Genomic DNA, 17,738 nt, shown 5'->3' on the forward strand with positions numbered 1-17,738 from the left:
CTTTTTTAATGGAGAAATCTTCTGTTTCGTTGAAATTTTGAAGACGTACTGTTGCTGTCTGGTTCCAATACAGATTGGAGATAATTCATCCTTGTCGTCCAATCCCAACTCTTGTAGGTATTTTATCATCAATTCGTGTTTTACATTATCAAATGCTTTTTCATAATCGATGAAACAGACAAAAACGTCCTTTCTTTCATCTAAACAATTCTGTATTAATGTTTGCATACCAAAGATCGTTCTCTCGTGCCAAGTCCATTTTTGAAACCAAACTGACTCCATCCACTGACCTCTTCACATTTCTTAAACAATCTAGTGTACAGGAAAAGTTTTAAAAAGTGACTCATTAGGCTTATTAGTCGGTGGTTCTTGCAGAAGTTTGCACGTGGTGTTTTTGGTAGGGCGATAAATGTAGAGCAAAGCCAATCTTTTGGAATCAAGCCCGTATCGTAAATGTCGTTAAAGAGCTTGACAATAATGTCTAGGTTTCTTCATTGAGTAACTTGATGGTTTCTGCGTACATATCATCTGGTCCTGGGGTTTTGTTACTTTTTAATAGTTTGATAGCGTGTACAATTTCAGCTTTTAAAATACTTGGGCCATACAAATGGTCTTTCAGTTGTGGTGGTTTTTGTGTTCTGTCATCATTGAACAAATTGGCTGTGTACAATTTCCAAGTATTAAGTATATCGCTAGGATCCGTTATTAGTTCATTTTGGTCATGTATACCAGTGACTTTTTTCTTAAAGACACCAGCAATTTCCTTAATTTTCTTGTGAAGATTGAAGCTGTCGCCGAGTTTATATAGGTTTCCAGCCTCGGTGCAAAGTGTAGTCATCCAGATCTCCTTCGCCGCTATAATTTCTTTACGAATTTGACTGTGTATATTTCGGTACCGTACTTGGTCCTGTCTAATCTTACACCTGTCTAATATTTCTTCTGTCATCCACTCATTCTTGGTAGTTGTTTTACTCTCGAGTAGAAAAGTGTTGTTCACCTCACCAAATGATTCTTTTATGGTAACATCATCCTCATTTGCCATATTAGAGAACCTATTGTTTATTTCCTCTATGTATGCGTCACTTGTTTCATTGTTTTTGAGTTTTCTAATGTTTACTGATACCTTCTGGTGTTTTCTTTTAGCTATAGCGAGCCTCAGTTTATTATTTGCTACTAAGGGATTATGGTCGGATTCTATGTCTCCAGGTAATGCAGATACCTTAGTAATAGCATTTCTGTACCTTCTATTTATTGTCACATTATCTATTTGGTTCCTTATAATGCCCTCATGTCCTCTAAAGGCGACTTCCATGTGTAAAGCCTCCTGGGTGATAACTTATACCAAGTATTCGTTCTGACTAGATCTTTGTCTTGGCAGTACTGTATCAATCTATAAGACGCTATATTAATATTAATACTTAGAAACAACTTACTGATAAAAACTTGTTACGTTAACCACAAGGTGGGGCCAAAAACCGGAAATGCTCTGCAAACACGACTAAATGTGAACGTACATAAAAACACACATCACCATTTACAAGTCATCAGCATTCATCAGAATCGCATGCATGTCAAAAAAATTAGTGCGGTGGGGTCACCGGCGACCCCATCTTGTGGTTCTAGGGTTAAAACAAATATAAGTCTTGATTGCTTCTGTTGTGGTATAAGAGTTTCTTTTTTGTTGCAGTTAGGTACCTAAGATGCGATGCTTTAATTTTGCACCAAGTTGTCGTCTTTCTTCCCGGAAAGTGTGACATAATTCTTGCAGTTTTCCTATCTTCAAAGGGATTCTCTTCTAATCTCTCCAAAAGCTTACGATCTTCATGAGTGGTAGATATTTTTGGTCTTCCAGAACCTTGATTTCTTTCAAGAGTTTCTTGTTCTCTCCATCTTTTATTAATATTAAAAACTGTTGTTCTGTTTTCGTTAAAATGGTTCGCTACGGCAGATAGTGACCAACCATCTTCTAATTTCGTTACAATTCTTGCTTTTAATTCTTTGCTAGCATGTGGAGCCATTTTTTGATGTTAACAGAATAAGTTATCTGACAAATTTTAAGATTTGACAGTGACAGTGACAGTATGTAAATAATAAGTATTTATTAGTCAAAATGCACTGCTCAATTTTCTACAAAATACGCTTTAAGAGTCGTATCAGTTTTTTTAGGAACCAGCTGTATATTATAGCCGTTGTTACAAATAATGTTCTCCAGTTTTTTCATAGTAGTATAGTTAGTTTAGTAAATCTTAGGTATTTGTAACATTTCAGAATACTTAATGACACTTTGGGCGAATGCGGTCGTCCCAAAATTGGTTGGCAGATAGGTACATTCGGTCATAGCAGGGAGCAGGCTTCCATATTTCAGCAAATGGATTACAACGGTATCTTCTTTACTCATATTAGTGACGACATAAGAGCCACTTTGAACATAAGCCATAACCTTGAATTTATGTGGACCACCAACGATAATTTTGGTAAATTATTTGTTTCTTTAAATTTTTTATTAGGAACTTAAACTTTTATGATTAATAAAAAATATTGAAATAAGTATTGGGTAGTAGGTATTATATATATGTCGAATTCCACTGAAAATATCCACTTTTTTGATGGCAAAAACATTGATTTTGAAATTTGGGGACACAGTCTAGAAGCCATTTTAGAAGAAAAAATAGTGCCGCCATCCGATTCAAAAATCGAATGAGCGAAATAATAGTGATTTTGTAACGAAATATTTTTGCCTACCTCAGGGTAAGAACATAGGGGTAGAAGATTGGGGACATAAACTACTGGGGTAGAAATAGGGCAAACAAAATAAACGCTACTTGTGCGAACGGCACTCAGGGTTTGTTAGGAGAGCTGGGGTCGTGGATAAGTAAATGACAAGGAGGTTGGATTGGGCAACTACAAAAATATGAAACAAAGAGTCATAAATCTCTTGGGACAAATAAAACAAAAAGAAACAGGAAACACCTCTAGTAATTTATAAAGAGCGCCACTTCAAGGTGCCGAATTATAACTATTACAAAAACTAGTTGTAACTAGGGAAATACTTATCAGAAATGTAAAACATACCTTTTTCTTATTAAACTCAAAAAGGGTTAGTTAAAAAAGAATAAACAAAATGTTAAGAAAACAAAATTGAACATTTATTGTGTCTTGCCACAAACAGTTACAAAATAGATAATATAAAAACACTATATTAATAGTCACAATTCAAAAAAAAGAAAATACAGAAAAAACTTACATGTCATACATATTACAAACTCCAGGAGTTGGAGATACTACAAAAACTTGCAAATCTTACCGCACAGAGATTAACCTTTTTTTTTAAACAAACAAAACAAATACATATCGAAAATAATAAAGCTAGCTGTCATAAACATTAAATTTTAAAAACTGAAAACAAATAAAATAACAGCTAAAGACAAAACTCAAAATTTACAATATTAAATATTACTATTTTTTAAATTTTTATGAAAGCAATTATTGTTAGAAAAAATGTTTGTCTTTACTTTAAAATTTGAAACAAAAGTTACCTTAATTCACCAAATCACACTTTGAATGTTCTGGAACCATAACTGCAACTAACTGGGGGTAGACCTGGGCTCCACTCACTGCGTAACGAACACACGAACAAATCCATCTCCAAACTGCCAAAAAGCCTTGGATGACAACCAGGGAGAAACAAAACGAGGATGGAAACGACGATTCTTCCAATCCTTACTCAAAACATTAACTGGTACAAAACTACTTTTCACTGCTACATATTTCCATTAAAAGGGGGCAAAAACAGAAAACCACAAATTCGATGGATGAATTTGGACATGACGCTGGAGATCACCGCTCTTCACCGCGGCTTCAACGAAAGTGACGAAATTATCTTAAAAAATTGATCGCATAAGTTGGAATAAACAAAGCACTTTGGGTTTAAAACACATAAACAAGACACAACGGAAATTCAAGACGTAAATTCCTAATTTGAAAACGCAATATCGGGCGGTTTAAACAAAGAAATATCGAAGAATTTGCGCCTGTGACATAAACAAACAATAAAATGATTTATTATCGACTTAGGCGACGTAAAAAGAACGAAAGATTATTTGGGTTTTAAATTGAAAGATACGAACTAAGAAACATTGAAAAAATTCTTCGTTATTATAATGGAATTTAAGGGAATATAAGGGAATTTCAATTTAATACATATACGAGGGGATTTTAAGAAATTTACAAATGCTACAATTTTAGAGTGTAAAAATGTCACATCTTAAAATCATAGCAGAATATGTTCTAAAGTACCTACAAATATTTTTACAACACCTTTTTAAACTTTTAATACAATGTTTTTATTTTTTTTTATTTTCAAACTACAGGGTGAACTTAAAGTATGGAACGCCTTAATTATTTCGAAAATGCTGTGCAGGATTTTATAAATTTTGGTACGTAAGGCTCTTGCGATGCCGCCAATGTTATGGTGGTATTTACATTGTGGTCAAATCACTCTTTTTGCTAAAAATCTAATGAACTTTCTTATTTTAAATGGATCATTATGTATATGTTTTTCTTTTTTAAGTCCCTACCTTCAACCCCTACCTACAACATCCAATTTTTAAAATAGGAAGTATAGGCTTGTGATATATCGTTTGAAAGGTCTTTTCATTATCCATTCAAAAATGTTGTCGCTTTCAAGTTTATTAAGATTAATTAAGATAAAATAAATTAAAATCATGTGGTTACCGAAATTCGTAACAATACAATCAAAAACTAAAATGTAATGCAAAATGTAATAAAATGTAGAACACGAAAAATAACTATGAATGTTAATGAAGTAGATGTTCAAAATGTTCACCGCGAACGTCTTGGTAACATCCTAATCTCAAATAAAACTCTCTTCTAACATTATTTAACATAACAGGCGTGATCGACCTAATCGCAAGCGTTATTCGTTCTTTTAAGTAATTTAAATCAGAAGGTTTAGTTTTGTACACATGGCTCTTCACATATCCCCATAAAAAGAAATCTAATAATGTAAGATCAGGTGATCGCGCTGGCCATTCAATCGATCCTCGCCTCCCTCTCCACCGATTGGGAAATATTGTATCGAGGTACTGCCGGACATTAAGTTGGTAATGTGGTGGTGCTCCATTCTGCTGAAACCATATCGTATTCGCTGGAACTTGAGGGTTTCCTGGATCAGGATATAAATTTGCCAACGTTGGAATGACACAATTTTGAAGTAGTGCCAAATAATTGTTGCCATTCAAGTTGCCCCCAATGAAAAAGGGACCAATGATATTGTTTTCTACAATCCCTGCCCAAACATTAACCTTTTGAGGGTATTGAGTGTGTTCGTCTCTCATCCAGTGAGGATTTTCCGTGGCCCAGTAGCGGCAATTTTGCCGATTAGCATGACCGTTAAGTGAAAAAGTACACTCATCAGAAAACATAACGTCTTCTAATTGGATAATATTGTTATCCAACATGTCCATCATTTGCTCACAAAAAAAAGTTCTCCTATCAAAATCGTCTTCCATGAGCTCCTGAGTAGGTATCATCTTATAGGGATGCAATTTATTTTCTTTTAATATGTTTACTATCGATGTATGGCTAGCATTGAATGTAGTGGATGCCTGTCTACTCGATGTATGTGGATTTTCCTGAAACTCAAGCAACACATCTAATTTGAGTTCATCACTCAGTGCATTGGCAGCTGCTTTTTTTATCTGCCTTACATGACCAAACTCGCGAAACTGCTTCTCTATTTTACTTATTGTTCCTTGGGATATAGGCGGTAAATTAGGAAATTTCTCATGAAATATTCGAGTTACCTCCTGTTGTGTTCGGGTGTTTGTTCATTTGTAAAACTGTTATTTTATGGATTTCCGTTAATCTAACCATTTTTCAGAATTGAATTGAACGAACTTTTTACTTAAATTAAAATACTGACTTAAATACAACAATTTACTAATGCGTGTTAAAATAACGTTGTCACGGAAATTCTTTAAAGTTTTTTAATGGTTACCATCTAAAAACCACATTGCTATGGTTGTTGTTTACTTTCTCATTATCAAGACCTAAACGGGAAATAAGTTTTGAGTATATTTTAGCGAATTTCGGTAACCATATGATTTTAATTTATTTTATCTTAATTAATCTTAATAAACTTGAAAGCGACAACATTTTTGAATGGAGAATGAAAAGACCTTTCAAACGATATATCACAAGCTTATACTTCCTATTTTAAAAATTGGGGGTTGTACCTGTCATTCTAAGGGGGTTGAAGGTAGAGGTTGCATTTTTACGTTAAACAATGTCAAGTTATAATTTAAATTTGACTTGTTTCGGGATTTTTTATAAATATGTACAGTAACCTAAATAATGAATTTATTCCATTTGGCTTTTACACACTGTATAACGAGTATATTACGAGACGGATCTTTTTAAAAAATTTGACAAAAAGTTTAGCCGAGTAAACTTCAAACTCTTTCAAAACCTCATAAACTTGAACAAGAGGAGACACGTGAAAGGGATCAAGCAGCAAATAGTTTAAACAGAAGTAAAATAAAACACTGTGCATCTTGTTACAAACAAACAAGGAAACAACGCAAAGAAAAAAAATAGCGAGGGATGTTTTAATAAATATTAATAAACACGTGTCTATGTTATTTTTCAATTATTAAATAACTTTTTATTAATTCCATAAATAGTCGTTTTTTTTTTGTTTTCTCCATATATGGAGAGTATTACGCATTTATAATCTGTTTAGTTATTTACTTCCTTATAAAATATATTTATTTATGTTGTAATATTAAAATAATAACGAAAATATTAAAAAAAATCAGCTAGTAATTAAATGGTGAATCATAGGTTCATTGGACCTACGAGTAATGGCGTTCGGGAAGGTTGCGCGCATAATGAAGGGTTAACATATAAACTGTTTATCATCATCATCATTCACTCTTCGCTTATCCACTGCTGGACATAGATCTCCCTCATAATTTTCCATCTATTTCGACCTTGTGCCTCTTGCATCCAATTCCTATGACAACGTTTTAGATCGTCAGTCCAACGTGTTGGTGGATGACCTCTGCTTCGGTATGCATCATCTCTTGGTCTCCATTCCAGTATCCGCTTTGTCCATCTATTATCTGTCATTCGAGCCACGTGACCTGCCCAGATCCATTTCAGTGTTGATACTCTCTCTACTGCATCAGCTACTCCTGTTCTTTGTCGTAGCTGGCGATTTGCCAGCTAAACTGTTTATACTTGTCTATAAATGTTCAGATATCTGTGAATGTGTGACGGAATTCAAAAACCTCGAAACCGCTAGAAGGTGCTACGTTAAAAAAAAATTTAAATACATAAACTGAGATAACGTCTTTCCAAGGTATGAGCTGCCCACTATAAACATAATTTACACAAACTTTTATAAAATATTTATTTTACATCATTATCATTTTGGCTTTACCACCCATATTTTTCATGTCTTCATCGATGTTATCAAGGAACCTTGTTCTGGGTCTTCCTCTTCTTCTCTGACCAATGGGTCTATGAAGGAGCGTTTTTCCAGCTGGGTCATTTCGTTCAATCCGCATTATATGCCCTATCCTCCTCAGACGTTCTATCTTTATATGTTTTACGATGTCTGGTTTCTAGTATATTCTATAAAGTTCAAAGTTGTATCATCTTCTTCACACTTTATTGTCATTCACTTCTCCATAGATTCGCCTTAGTACTTTTCTTTCGAAATATCTTAACATGTTTTCAAAACTTTTTGTTAGCGTCCAGGTCTCTGACCCTTATGTTCGGACTGGGCGTATTATTGTTTTTTACAGTTTTATTTTTATATTTTTGTATTTATTTTGCATACTTATCATAATGATTACTACATAACTGATTGCAAATATGACAAAAATCGCGTCTCTAAGAATCACAAAACCTAAAAATTATTGCCAGTAAAACGTGAAGACAACATTATGCAACATTAATGCAACTTATTATTAAAAAAATGTTTTCATAATTTCAGAGAAGAGCAATATTTTCACCAGTATCATGGGCAGCTATTATGCTCCAAGTGGTTTTTGTTGGGATTATGTCCAATGCAGTTCAGATGCTATTAACGATGATCCAGACAGTTTTGATTATAATTTGGATAAAAAGGTTAGTAAAAATCTTAAAACAGATAAATGAGATACATATTATGTATCTACATGCTGATAGCATTTAAATAACTGTTTTTGGTACATATAAGTATATCTTTCCCTGGATCATTTGGACAATTAACTAAACAGATATCTTTTTGATCTTATATAGAATAATAAATAAAAATGCTTTCATTATTTTTATTTATATATAGTATTCTTTTTTTCTTATATTCTATTGCATTTTCAAGCATCTGATTGGGTCTCCAATTATTCTTATACCTATTTTTTTCTATGTAATTCTATTTTTGCATCGTCTTTACTTCTTCAATAGTTTTCCCTTTATTCCTTTTTATTTTTTTGATCTAACCTATTGATTTATTTTCGAGTCTTACCTTTATCTTTCTCCTTCTACTTCCAATTTTTTCCCAATATTGACCTTATAATCCTTTCGAGTTTAGTTCTGTTAATATGAATTAAACCGTTTCTATTAATTTGAACCTAACATTTGGTTCTGTTTGATGTACTCAGTAATAGGTTTGAGTTTTGTCATTGGTCTGATATCTTTATTTCTTATTCCGTCTTTTTTGGTTTTTCTGAGCAGTTCTCTCAAATGTTTTATTTCGATGGGGTTGATATTTTATGCTTGTTTTTTTTCTAAATTATCCAGTTTTTGTTTGAGTATGGTATTATATAACACATGCTAGTAAAATCTTGTTGCATATCATCAAAAACAGATAAAAAACTCATCTACATTACCAAATACCTCAGAAACAAGCGAGGTTTGTAGAGAAATTTTAAGTACCTATGATTATATGCTTCATTGACTACCAACAGGTATTTGATTGTATAAGCTGGATAAATTTACTTTTTCTTCTAGGTTTCGTTCCAATAGAATTTTTTAACAAGTGTTAACAAATGTCCTCTTTCTGTAAAAATTTCAATAATTTAATACACATTTCAAAAATTTATGTCTTTAATAAATATAAATAACTTTAATAATTTAAATAATATAAAACATCACTCTTTCATTCAACAAACAATAACATATACCTTACTCGTATATCATCTGTTAACATCTCTCCCCTCAAGAAACTTCCTCGTTAATTGTCAGACAGTTACAACATTGACTGAAGATCACCCATTATCAGCAATACTATGTATCACCAATCATTATATAAAAATTCTTGTACCGGCATATAAGTAGTATTTTGTTTATTTCTAATTTATTACAATTCAATAGATTATCTCTTACCAATTTGTGGGTTGTCACTTTGTCTGCTAAATCAATTTTATGCATATTAATAAACACAGACATGTAATATTGGCCAATATTAGAGCAGGCCAAGATCCACAGAGGATTGTCGAGCCAAAGATGATGATGTAATATTGGCATAATTACTATAACTTTTTTGATCTATATCTTTATAAGATAGCACCCTACTATGGGCTTTTTATAATTTCAGCATATAATTTACTTTGTACCGCTTGACCTGAAGATGCTTTGCAAATTTCAGAAAGCGAAAGCGGTCGTTTTGGGTAGTAAAATTAAATTGATTGTGAGTAAGTCTAATTTTTTTCTTTTACCTATTTGAAATGGACTCACAAAAGCAACACACTCATCACTTAACATATCATTGAAGATCATAGTAATTATTCTGTAGCCATTATGGGTTAGTTCTTGAAGGACCTTACAAGTAATGAGATCGTATCCCGGCGCCTTATTGGATTTTATCTCATTTTTTATTATCTGTTTTGCTTTTTTAATGTTTCATTGAGGATTGGTAATTCCATTTGATATGGAGCGTCAATAAAAAAATGAAGTGGTTCTTCTTGTCTTACAGGCACTACTCTGCTAAATGGACTATATACTTTCGAAAGATGTTCTGTGACTGTCTTGGATTTCTCTGTGTCTGTTCTTGTCCATTTACCTTTGGCATTTTGTAAAGGAGGTATGGCGCCTTGTGGCACTTTTAATTTTCTTGTTGCTTTCCATAAAGAATAGTTTGTATCTATGAATGGCGTCAGATTTTCTAGATAAGTTTGGATCCCCTTATTTTTTTTTCTTCTTTTACAAGATTGCTAAGTCTTCTGGAAATTCTATTTAAGTTTGCTCTGTCAATAGGTGCGTGTGTGTTTTGACCCTTTCTCCCTAGTTTTCTTTTCTCTTCAGTCAAGCTTTTTACACTTAGAGAACAATTTATACTTTACTTCCATTGTCTGTTCAAGAGTAGTACTCCATTCCGCCTACTATGGAAATAGTAAGATATTGTACAGCGTTTTCAATTTGTATTTCTGTTTTGACTGGCAAGTTCATTAATATTTGTTCTGTAAGTGCATCGCAATATGTTCCAGTTTATTTGGTTATTGGTTAGGACTAGAGGCTTACTTCTAAATATGACTTTAGAGTCTAGGTTAATTAGAATGGGATAATGGTCTAACGAAATATCCCATCATGATTCTATTGCGCAATAGAATTTGTAATTTTTTTTTTATTTTGAATTTTAGGTAGATGAATTCGCACAAAATATAGACCACTATGCTAAATATTTCCGAACAAAAAATATTCTATATCCCATGGGAGGAGATTTACAGTATCAAGCTGCTGAAATCAATTATATAAATATTGACAAACTCATAAAGTAAGTAAATAATTACTTTGTCAATTTCTTGATTAATCAGGAGATATTTTTGTATGTTTATGCAGTTATTATAATATTTTTCTACTTATCATGATTTAATCGAAAAAATAATGAAATAATACAAATACTTAGTTGCAATCTGAGCAAATTTGTTTATTCTAACGATTGTACTAGCTCAATTTTGTCTGGTAAACAAATGTAATCTTTAAACTTTTTTCTGATAAATTAAGAAATATCATTATAATCAATCAAAATGAAGTAAAAATTTTTAAAAGAATGCACTAAAAACCTAAGTGCCTAAGATAGCTGACTTTTACTGTTTAAACAACGATCTAATAGAGAATAGTGGAAAGTTAGATGGGCAGATGACGATAAATAATACAGGATGGTTTATAAAAGCTGCAAAAACTGTTCATGCAAATTATAATGTTTTAATCATGGAATACTAACAAATAAAACATAATCCTAATATATGTGAGAATGTGCAAAATTCAGTTTTTTAGAGTAGAGTAGAGTAAATTTTTATTTGCATAAATTTTTTAACATAATTGAGCAAATAACGTCACATTTTTTTTTATTTAGAAAAAACATGTAATCCACATCAACCACGAAGGGTTATTAGTGGAGTAACGTACACAAGAGTTCATTTTATTTACATTAAATAAATGTATATAAACGTAAATCTTTTAAATGATTTATTACATGGTCAGTGTTTATGGTTAAAGTGGTTTTGATGTCATCTGAGATTCCATATTTTCTTCTTGTTTCTTCGTGGTACTGGCAGTCAATCAGAATATGCTTCACCGTTAATGGGAGAGAACAGTTTCTGCAGGTTGGAGAAGGTTCTTTGTTGATTAAGAATCTATGGGTCAGTGCAGTGTGTCCAATTCTTAAGTGGCGTCCACAACGGCGCACAGCACATCGCACCGCACCTAGCCTTGACAATAGCCTCGCTGAAGAGAAGGAAATACAAGCATTGCCGTAAATGTGCGTGGCCACAACGACGCACCGCTCCTTCCTTCGCACATGGCTGGGTACCAACGCCTCGCCTACGTAAATTGAGCTTAGTATTTTCTGATCTTCGCACTTCGCACATTGATTATTCTAGGGATGGATAAAGACAAATTAATTATTAGTTGTGTGTTTATTCGTGAACCAATTTGAAACAAAAAAGCAAAAGCCACCACAATAGTTTGGTTTTATCAAAACTGTGGAAAGAAGTAACAGAGGAATGTGAAACAACAGGTAAATAAAACAATAAAATTGTATAATAAATTATATTTTAATGACTACGGAAATAAGTTAAAGTTTTCTCGTATCCATTTTGCTTTATTATTGAGCCTTCCAGGGGGAACCTGTATATTTTCATTATTATTACCAAATAAATGTGCGATGCACGGTGCGTCAATACGGCCACTAATGTTCAAAGCAAAGGCTAAGCTAGGTGCGGGGTGTGGTGCTGTGCGTTGTACTATGCGATGTGCGGTGCGCCGTTGTGGCCGCAGCTTTAGTCGGTTAATTGTTACTTGATCCCTTCTATTGGATGGATTATTCAAGATGGTCTTCACAAGGGGATAAATCTCATATAGTTTGGTTCCTGAATCTTTCCAGTAGTCTTGCCATATGTTCAAACAGTGGTCTTTAATTACGTTTTTGAGATCGGAATATGGGTAATTTATTGTTTTGGTTGTGTATTGTGAGTTTATTCGACTTGTGTTTTCTAGGTTGTCCACTTTCTCATTTCCAGCTATTCCTACATGCGACGGTACCCAGATAAATGCTACTTCTTTTCGAGTTAATTGAATTACATTTATCTTATTTTTTATAGCCCTAAATATTGGATTTGTACGGTATATTTGTTTTACACCCAATAGAGCATTTAATGAGTCAGTGATAGTGATTATTAATCACAGATTACAAAATATATATTATTATGTTCTGCTTTTCTTGCTTATGATATGATTAAGCCATTAAGCTGACTGTTATTAATTAACTTAATTAATTAATTACTTTAATTATTAATTATAAATCAAATCTGGGAACTGGGAACTGTTCTCGTGACTGGATGGTCCTAAAGTACTGTTTTATCAGTCTAATTCCACTAAAGCAGTGTTCAGCGTTGCTTAGAGTTTACTCTGCCATTGTGAGGAATATTCCTAATGTTTTTTTTTTAGAAAAGCGCATTTAAGTCATTAGCGAAATTTACAAGGTTTGAGAAACTACTAACTACTGCATTTAAAAGGTTGTTTATATATACCAAAAAGAGAAAAGGCCCCAAGTTGATCCCTTGCGGTATGCCTAATTTTAAATTGACCGGTTCAGAGTAAACCTTACATCCCTAATTCTCTAAGCATACTTTTTGTGACCTATCTGTAAGAAACAATTTTATCCATTTTAATGCCGGTCCCTGTATTCCATAACGATGTAATTTTTGTAATAAGAGAACATGATCTAGGCTATCGAAAGTCTTAGATAGGTCCACAAAAGCACCCAGTGTTTTTATCTTTGCCTCTAGTTTTTCTAAAATTTTTGATATAAAACCGTAGGTAGATGTCTACATAAATCCCCTGCAAGAAACCCATGCTGAGAACTTCTAAGTTGTTTGAAGTAAAAAAGTTTTGTATTCTGGAATATATTGTTTTTTCGAATATTTTTAAGAATTATGAAAGAAGGCTTATTGGTTGATAGTTATCCATGTTAGTGACATTACTTTTTAAGTAGAGTAGGTTTCCAACATATGACAAAATATTCTTTCATATTCCAATTGTATTCGGAAACACAATTATTGGTTTTTTTACTAAGGCGATTCTCCTGAAATATGTTAACAAAATTGCCTTATCTAATGATATTGCCAATTTCAGTATATCATATCCAGCATCGGTTCGAGTTCTAAATCCAAGTCCAAGTTTAATTTATAGACCTACAAACACTGATAATATTTTTCAAATTTTTAGGGGATTTCAGAATCATCCCGTATATAATCAAACCTACAACATATTTTACTCGACACCGTCTTGTTACGTAAAAGAAATAGAGCAGTCAGGAGTTCTCTTGGAACATATGACAACTGAAGACTTCTTTCCATATAACGAGAACCAGCACAGCTACTGGTCAGGACTGTACACATCAAGGCCTGCCCTAAAGAAACTTGAACGAACTAGTAGTAATATTTTAAAGGTAAGAATTTGCTCTTTGCAAAACGACAATGGTAAGGTATTTTATTGGCAATGTGTTGTGTGCTTCATAAAAAAACCTACTGACTTTAAAAGATGAATATATATGTTGGGATGCTTAGCCGTTAACGACGTGTTTTGAAAACATCTTCTTAAGTTTTTCTGCCGTTGTATGTTGGTCTAATCTAGTCACATGGAGATGACTAAATTTTGGAACACCACTGATTTTAGAGTTCTCATTATTACCTATAAATATACGTCCATTCCATTTTTATGCCTAATAGTTTTCCAAATTTTCATCGTTTGTTAAATTAATATTATCTGAACATTTTGCCTCCGTTTGTATTGTTAAAATATCAGCTGGTAATTGTTTATTATTTTCGATTAAGGAAACAACTTGTTTTTATTGTATTGGTAACATTTTTCAACACAGTTTTTGATGAGGAACCCCTTATCTTTATCAATAGCTGAAGTTTCATTAAGGAAATTTTTTTTCGGGTGTAGTTTTTTTGTTTTTTGCATATTCTGTACTGCTAGACTGTTTCGGTCGTTCAAAATTTAGGTCTCTATTAGAATGGTTTATTAAATTCATATTTTGTTGAGTAGATGGCGACTGGTCGGTTAATTGCATTATATTTAAAAAAATCCAGTTGTTCTTTCAGTAAATTTATCGTAATTTGTTGAGTTGATATTATTATTTCATTCTGATTAATAATTTTCTTTAAGTACCTGATTTCAGTTAGCCTCGGATTCTCATCGTCAGTCTCTTTATCCAAGATTTCGTTTGCCGGATCACTTATAATCACATATAATTGTTTCATCGTCGATATATTTAATATATTTTCCACATTCCACACGTTCCACATTTCGTACATAAAAAATCCACTTTGTGCAACTTTTTGACACTTTTTACAATACTTAACTACCGAGTCGTAAAGTGTTTTTCTGAGACACCATGATGGAAAGTTAACCCAGATATTACTGAAACTTTTATTGTTAACATTTTGAATTAATTTCGAATTTTCATGGAAATTATAGCATATGGAACCAAAAAACACAATCATATATTTTTTATGACGATACCTGTCAAGTTTTGACATGTTCTTTTAAAAGGACGGTAGTAATATACGGTACCAGATATCATATATATTTTATTAGTATCAATTTACAAAGAATGAAAGGATTTAAAACAAAATTTTGGATGTAAAGGTATTTTGCACTTTTCACACAAAAACTGGACTTTTTTGTGACAATATCCACATCGCGATTGCTTTTCTTGATAAAGAACCAAGTGGTTAATACCGTCATATCTTGAATTGGCTACCGAATTCGAATTCCGCTTAGAAGGTCCGCGTTTTGTTTCTTTTTTAAAAGTTTCCAAAATATTAGTTGCAATAGATCTTCTAAATTCAAGTTGATCCAGTTTACCGTCTTGAGTTTTGTGAATCTGCCACGCATTTTGAATAGCCATATCAACGCAATGAGCAAAAAGGGGAAAATACCATTTCTTTCCTCTTATGGACACTCGATATAAACTGATGTTCTGGTCACTGCGATCAACGCCACCCATGAAGTTATTGTATATTCTAACAATATTTGGTTGAGGAACTTGAATATGTTTTTTCTCTGCTTGTGAAAATCTCTTTACAGAGAAGCAAGGCATTACTGGTACAAAATTGGAAGCAATAGAAACGATATTATTATTATGCCAGCGGCAAACCACTATTCCTGTATTTTTATCAAGACGATACTCGTATTTACCACGTTCAGTTTTTTTCATAATAGATGAACAGGGTAAAGGGCATTTCATGGTGCGATTTTCCCTTACAGTGCCTGTACCAAATATGCCTCTTTGTTTTAGCTCATGCAGTAAATGAATAGAAGTAAAATAATTATCAAAAATAAGATGGAATCGCCTTTGAGGCCATACTTCATTCAATCTATCTGCATAGGATAGAACTACTGATGCACCCAATCCAAGGACTTTATATTGTTCAGGTATTGTAGTGGAATTACCTTGGTAAGGAGAAAACCAAACTATGTATCATAGACGAAGGGCTCCTACCCACATTTTGTACACCCAACGGATTGGTTTTCCCTTGATGAATTGTTTTGTGGGACGGCGACCAAAATACGGAACCATTGCCTCATCTATGCTGTGATGTTGTTCTAAAGGGGAAAATTGTATAAATTTTTTGTTTATTACGTCGAACTTGGCAAATCTATCAAATTTATCTAATGACAAGTTATTGCAAACATGCAAAACTTTCATTATGTGGGAAAATCTATCCCTAGATATAGCAGCTACCACCATTGCGTAGTGCGAATTGTCACGATTTTCCCAGTACATGTACCTATTCGTCACAACCACATAACCACTCAATACAAGAACGCCTATAAAACATCGAATCTCATTTTGAGTAATGTCGTTCAAAAGATTTCTTTGTCCTGCGTAGATGTTAGTGTATTCGGTAACCAAATTGATGACTTCATCATCAAAAAACAAATTGAAAATTTCCATCGGCGACTGAGTCATTTTCGGTCCAAATTGAGTTTTCCAGTAAGTACAATCAGGGTGTTGATACAAGTCTCCTTGAATCCAGTGTGCAGATATTCTCTTCTCTAATTGATGGGGCAGCTTTTCCTTGGAAAGAAACAAAGCCAATGGTATATTGTCATCGTCCGAATCTTCTTCTGGTAGGCTGGAATTCACATAATCTTGTGGTAATTCAGTCGCGTTGTCAAAAACAAGTTCTACATCGTTTCTCAACTGACTACCCGGTAAATTTTTTATTGTAGTTAGTTCTTCATCGCCGGAGTCGCAATCGGTGACATCATCATTGGCATTTTCTGGGGGAAATATGATCAAACCATCTGGAGGGACTGGGATTTCATCAGAATCAAGCTCTTCTAATAGCTCATGCAATTTGAGAGGCCTCCTGAAACAATACGCACGTTGGTAGTACTAATTACTACCGTCCTTTTAAAAGAACAAAATGAAATCCCAAGCGGCGAGCCTTTGAAACAACGTGACAACTATTCGAGCCAAGAATATACGTACATAAGTCCCTATTATACAATGATCCACATGCCAATGCCGTGAAATAAGAGTTTTTTAATTCTAGACTTACCTCCAATTATAAGCATCCATTTTGTAGTCCAAAACCTGGCAATTTACACAGATAACCTAACAATTACAGCATGTGCGCGCACTAAAATCGTTAAAACTTGTCGAATGCTGGCTCTTGAAAACACTCCATCTAGAGCCATCTATCAGTTGGTAGCTGTACTAACCTAAATTACGCATAATTTACACTGCCTTTTAAAAGGACGGTAGTAATATCTGGGTTAAAAATGGACATTGGCTGTCTATGTGTTACCCGTATATCGTATATATTTCTTTAATTAAATTTTCTACAGAAATTAATCTTTTTAAAGGCAGCCCAACAAATCAATTCATTTGCCAAAATGAGAAAAATTATAAATGGGTCGAAAGCCGAAGAAAATTTGAGAAGTCTGAGAGAGGCAGTTGCTACTGTACAAGACCACAACGCTATTACTGGTACACAAAAAGAACGAGTGGCGCAGGATTATTCTAGAATGCTAAGAGATGCTATAAAAACTAATGAAGAAAATGTTGCGAATATATTAAGGTGAGTATTGGTATTTATAATTAGGAAAGAAATAAATAATTTACTATTAATTTTTAATGGGAATTGACTAAATTTTAGTTTATTTTGACGTTTTGAGTTCCATATAGACAACTGGCAGTAATTTACAAATTA

At 33.2% G+C, this 17,738-nt stretch overlaps 1 protein-coding gene across 1 annotated transcript in view; it reads left to right on the forward strand.

The window, feature by feature from the left end:
* LOC140449603 (lysosomal alpha-mannosidase-like) overlaps window positions 1–17,738 on the forward strand; it is a 71,978-nt gene that overhangs the window by 18,560 nt on the left and 35,680 nt on the right. Inside the window, exons 5-9 of the mRNA XM_072542824.1 lie at window positions 2,269–2,474; window positions 8,024–8,157; window positions 10,647–10,780; window positions 13,735–13,957; window positions 17,392–17,606. Of these exons, the coding sequence (XP_072398925.1) occupies window positions 2,269–2,474; window positions 8,024–8,157; window positions 10,647–10,780; window positions 13,735–13,957; window positions 17,392–17,606 (912 nt within the window). The remainder of the gene's footprint in view (window positions 1–2,268; window positions 2,475–8,023; window positions 8,158–10,646; window positions 10,781–13,734; window positions 13,958–17,391; window positions 17,607–17,738) is intronic.

The sequence above is a fragment of the Diabrotica undecimpunctata genome, chromosome 9 (genome assembly GCF_040954645.1).
Source record: "Diabrotica undecimpunctata isolate CICGRU chromosome 9, icDiaUnde3, whole genome shotgun sequence".
NCBI classification, from domain to species: Eukaryota; Metazoa; Arthropoda; class Insecta; order Coleoptera; family Chrysomelidae; genus Diabrotica; species Diabrotica undecimpunctata.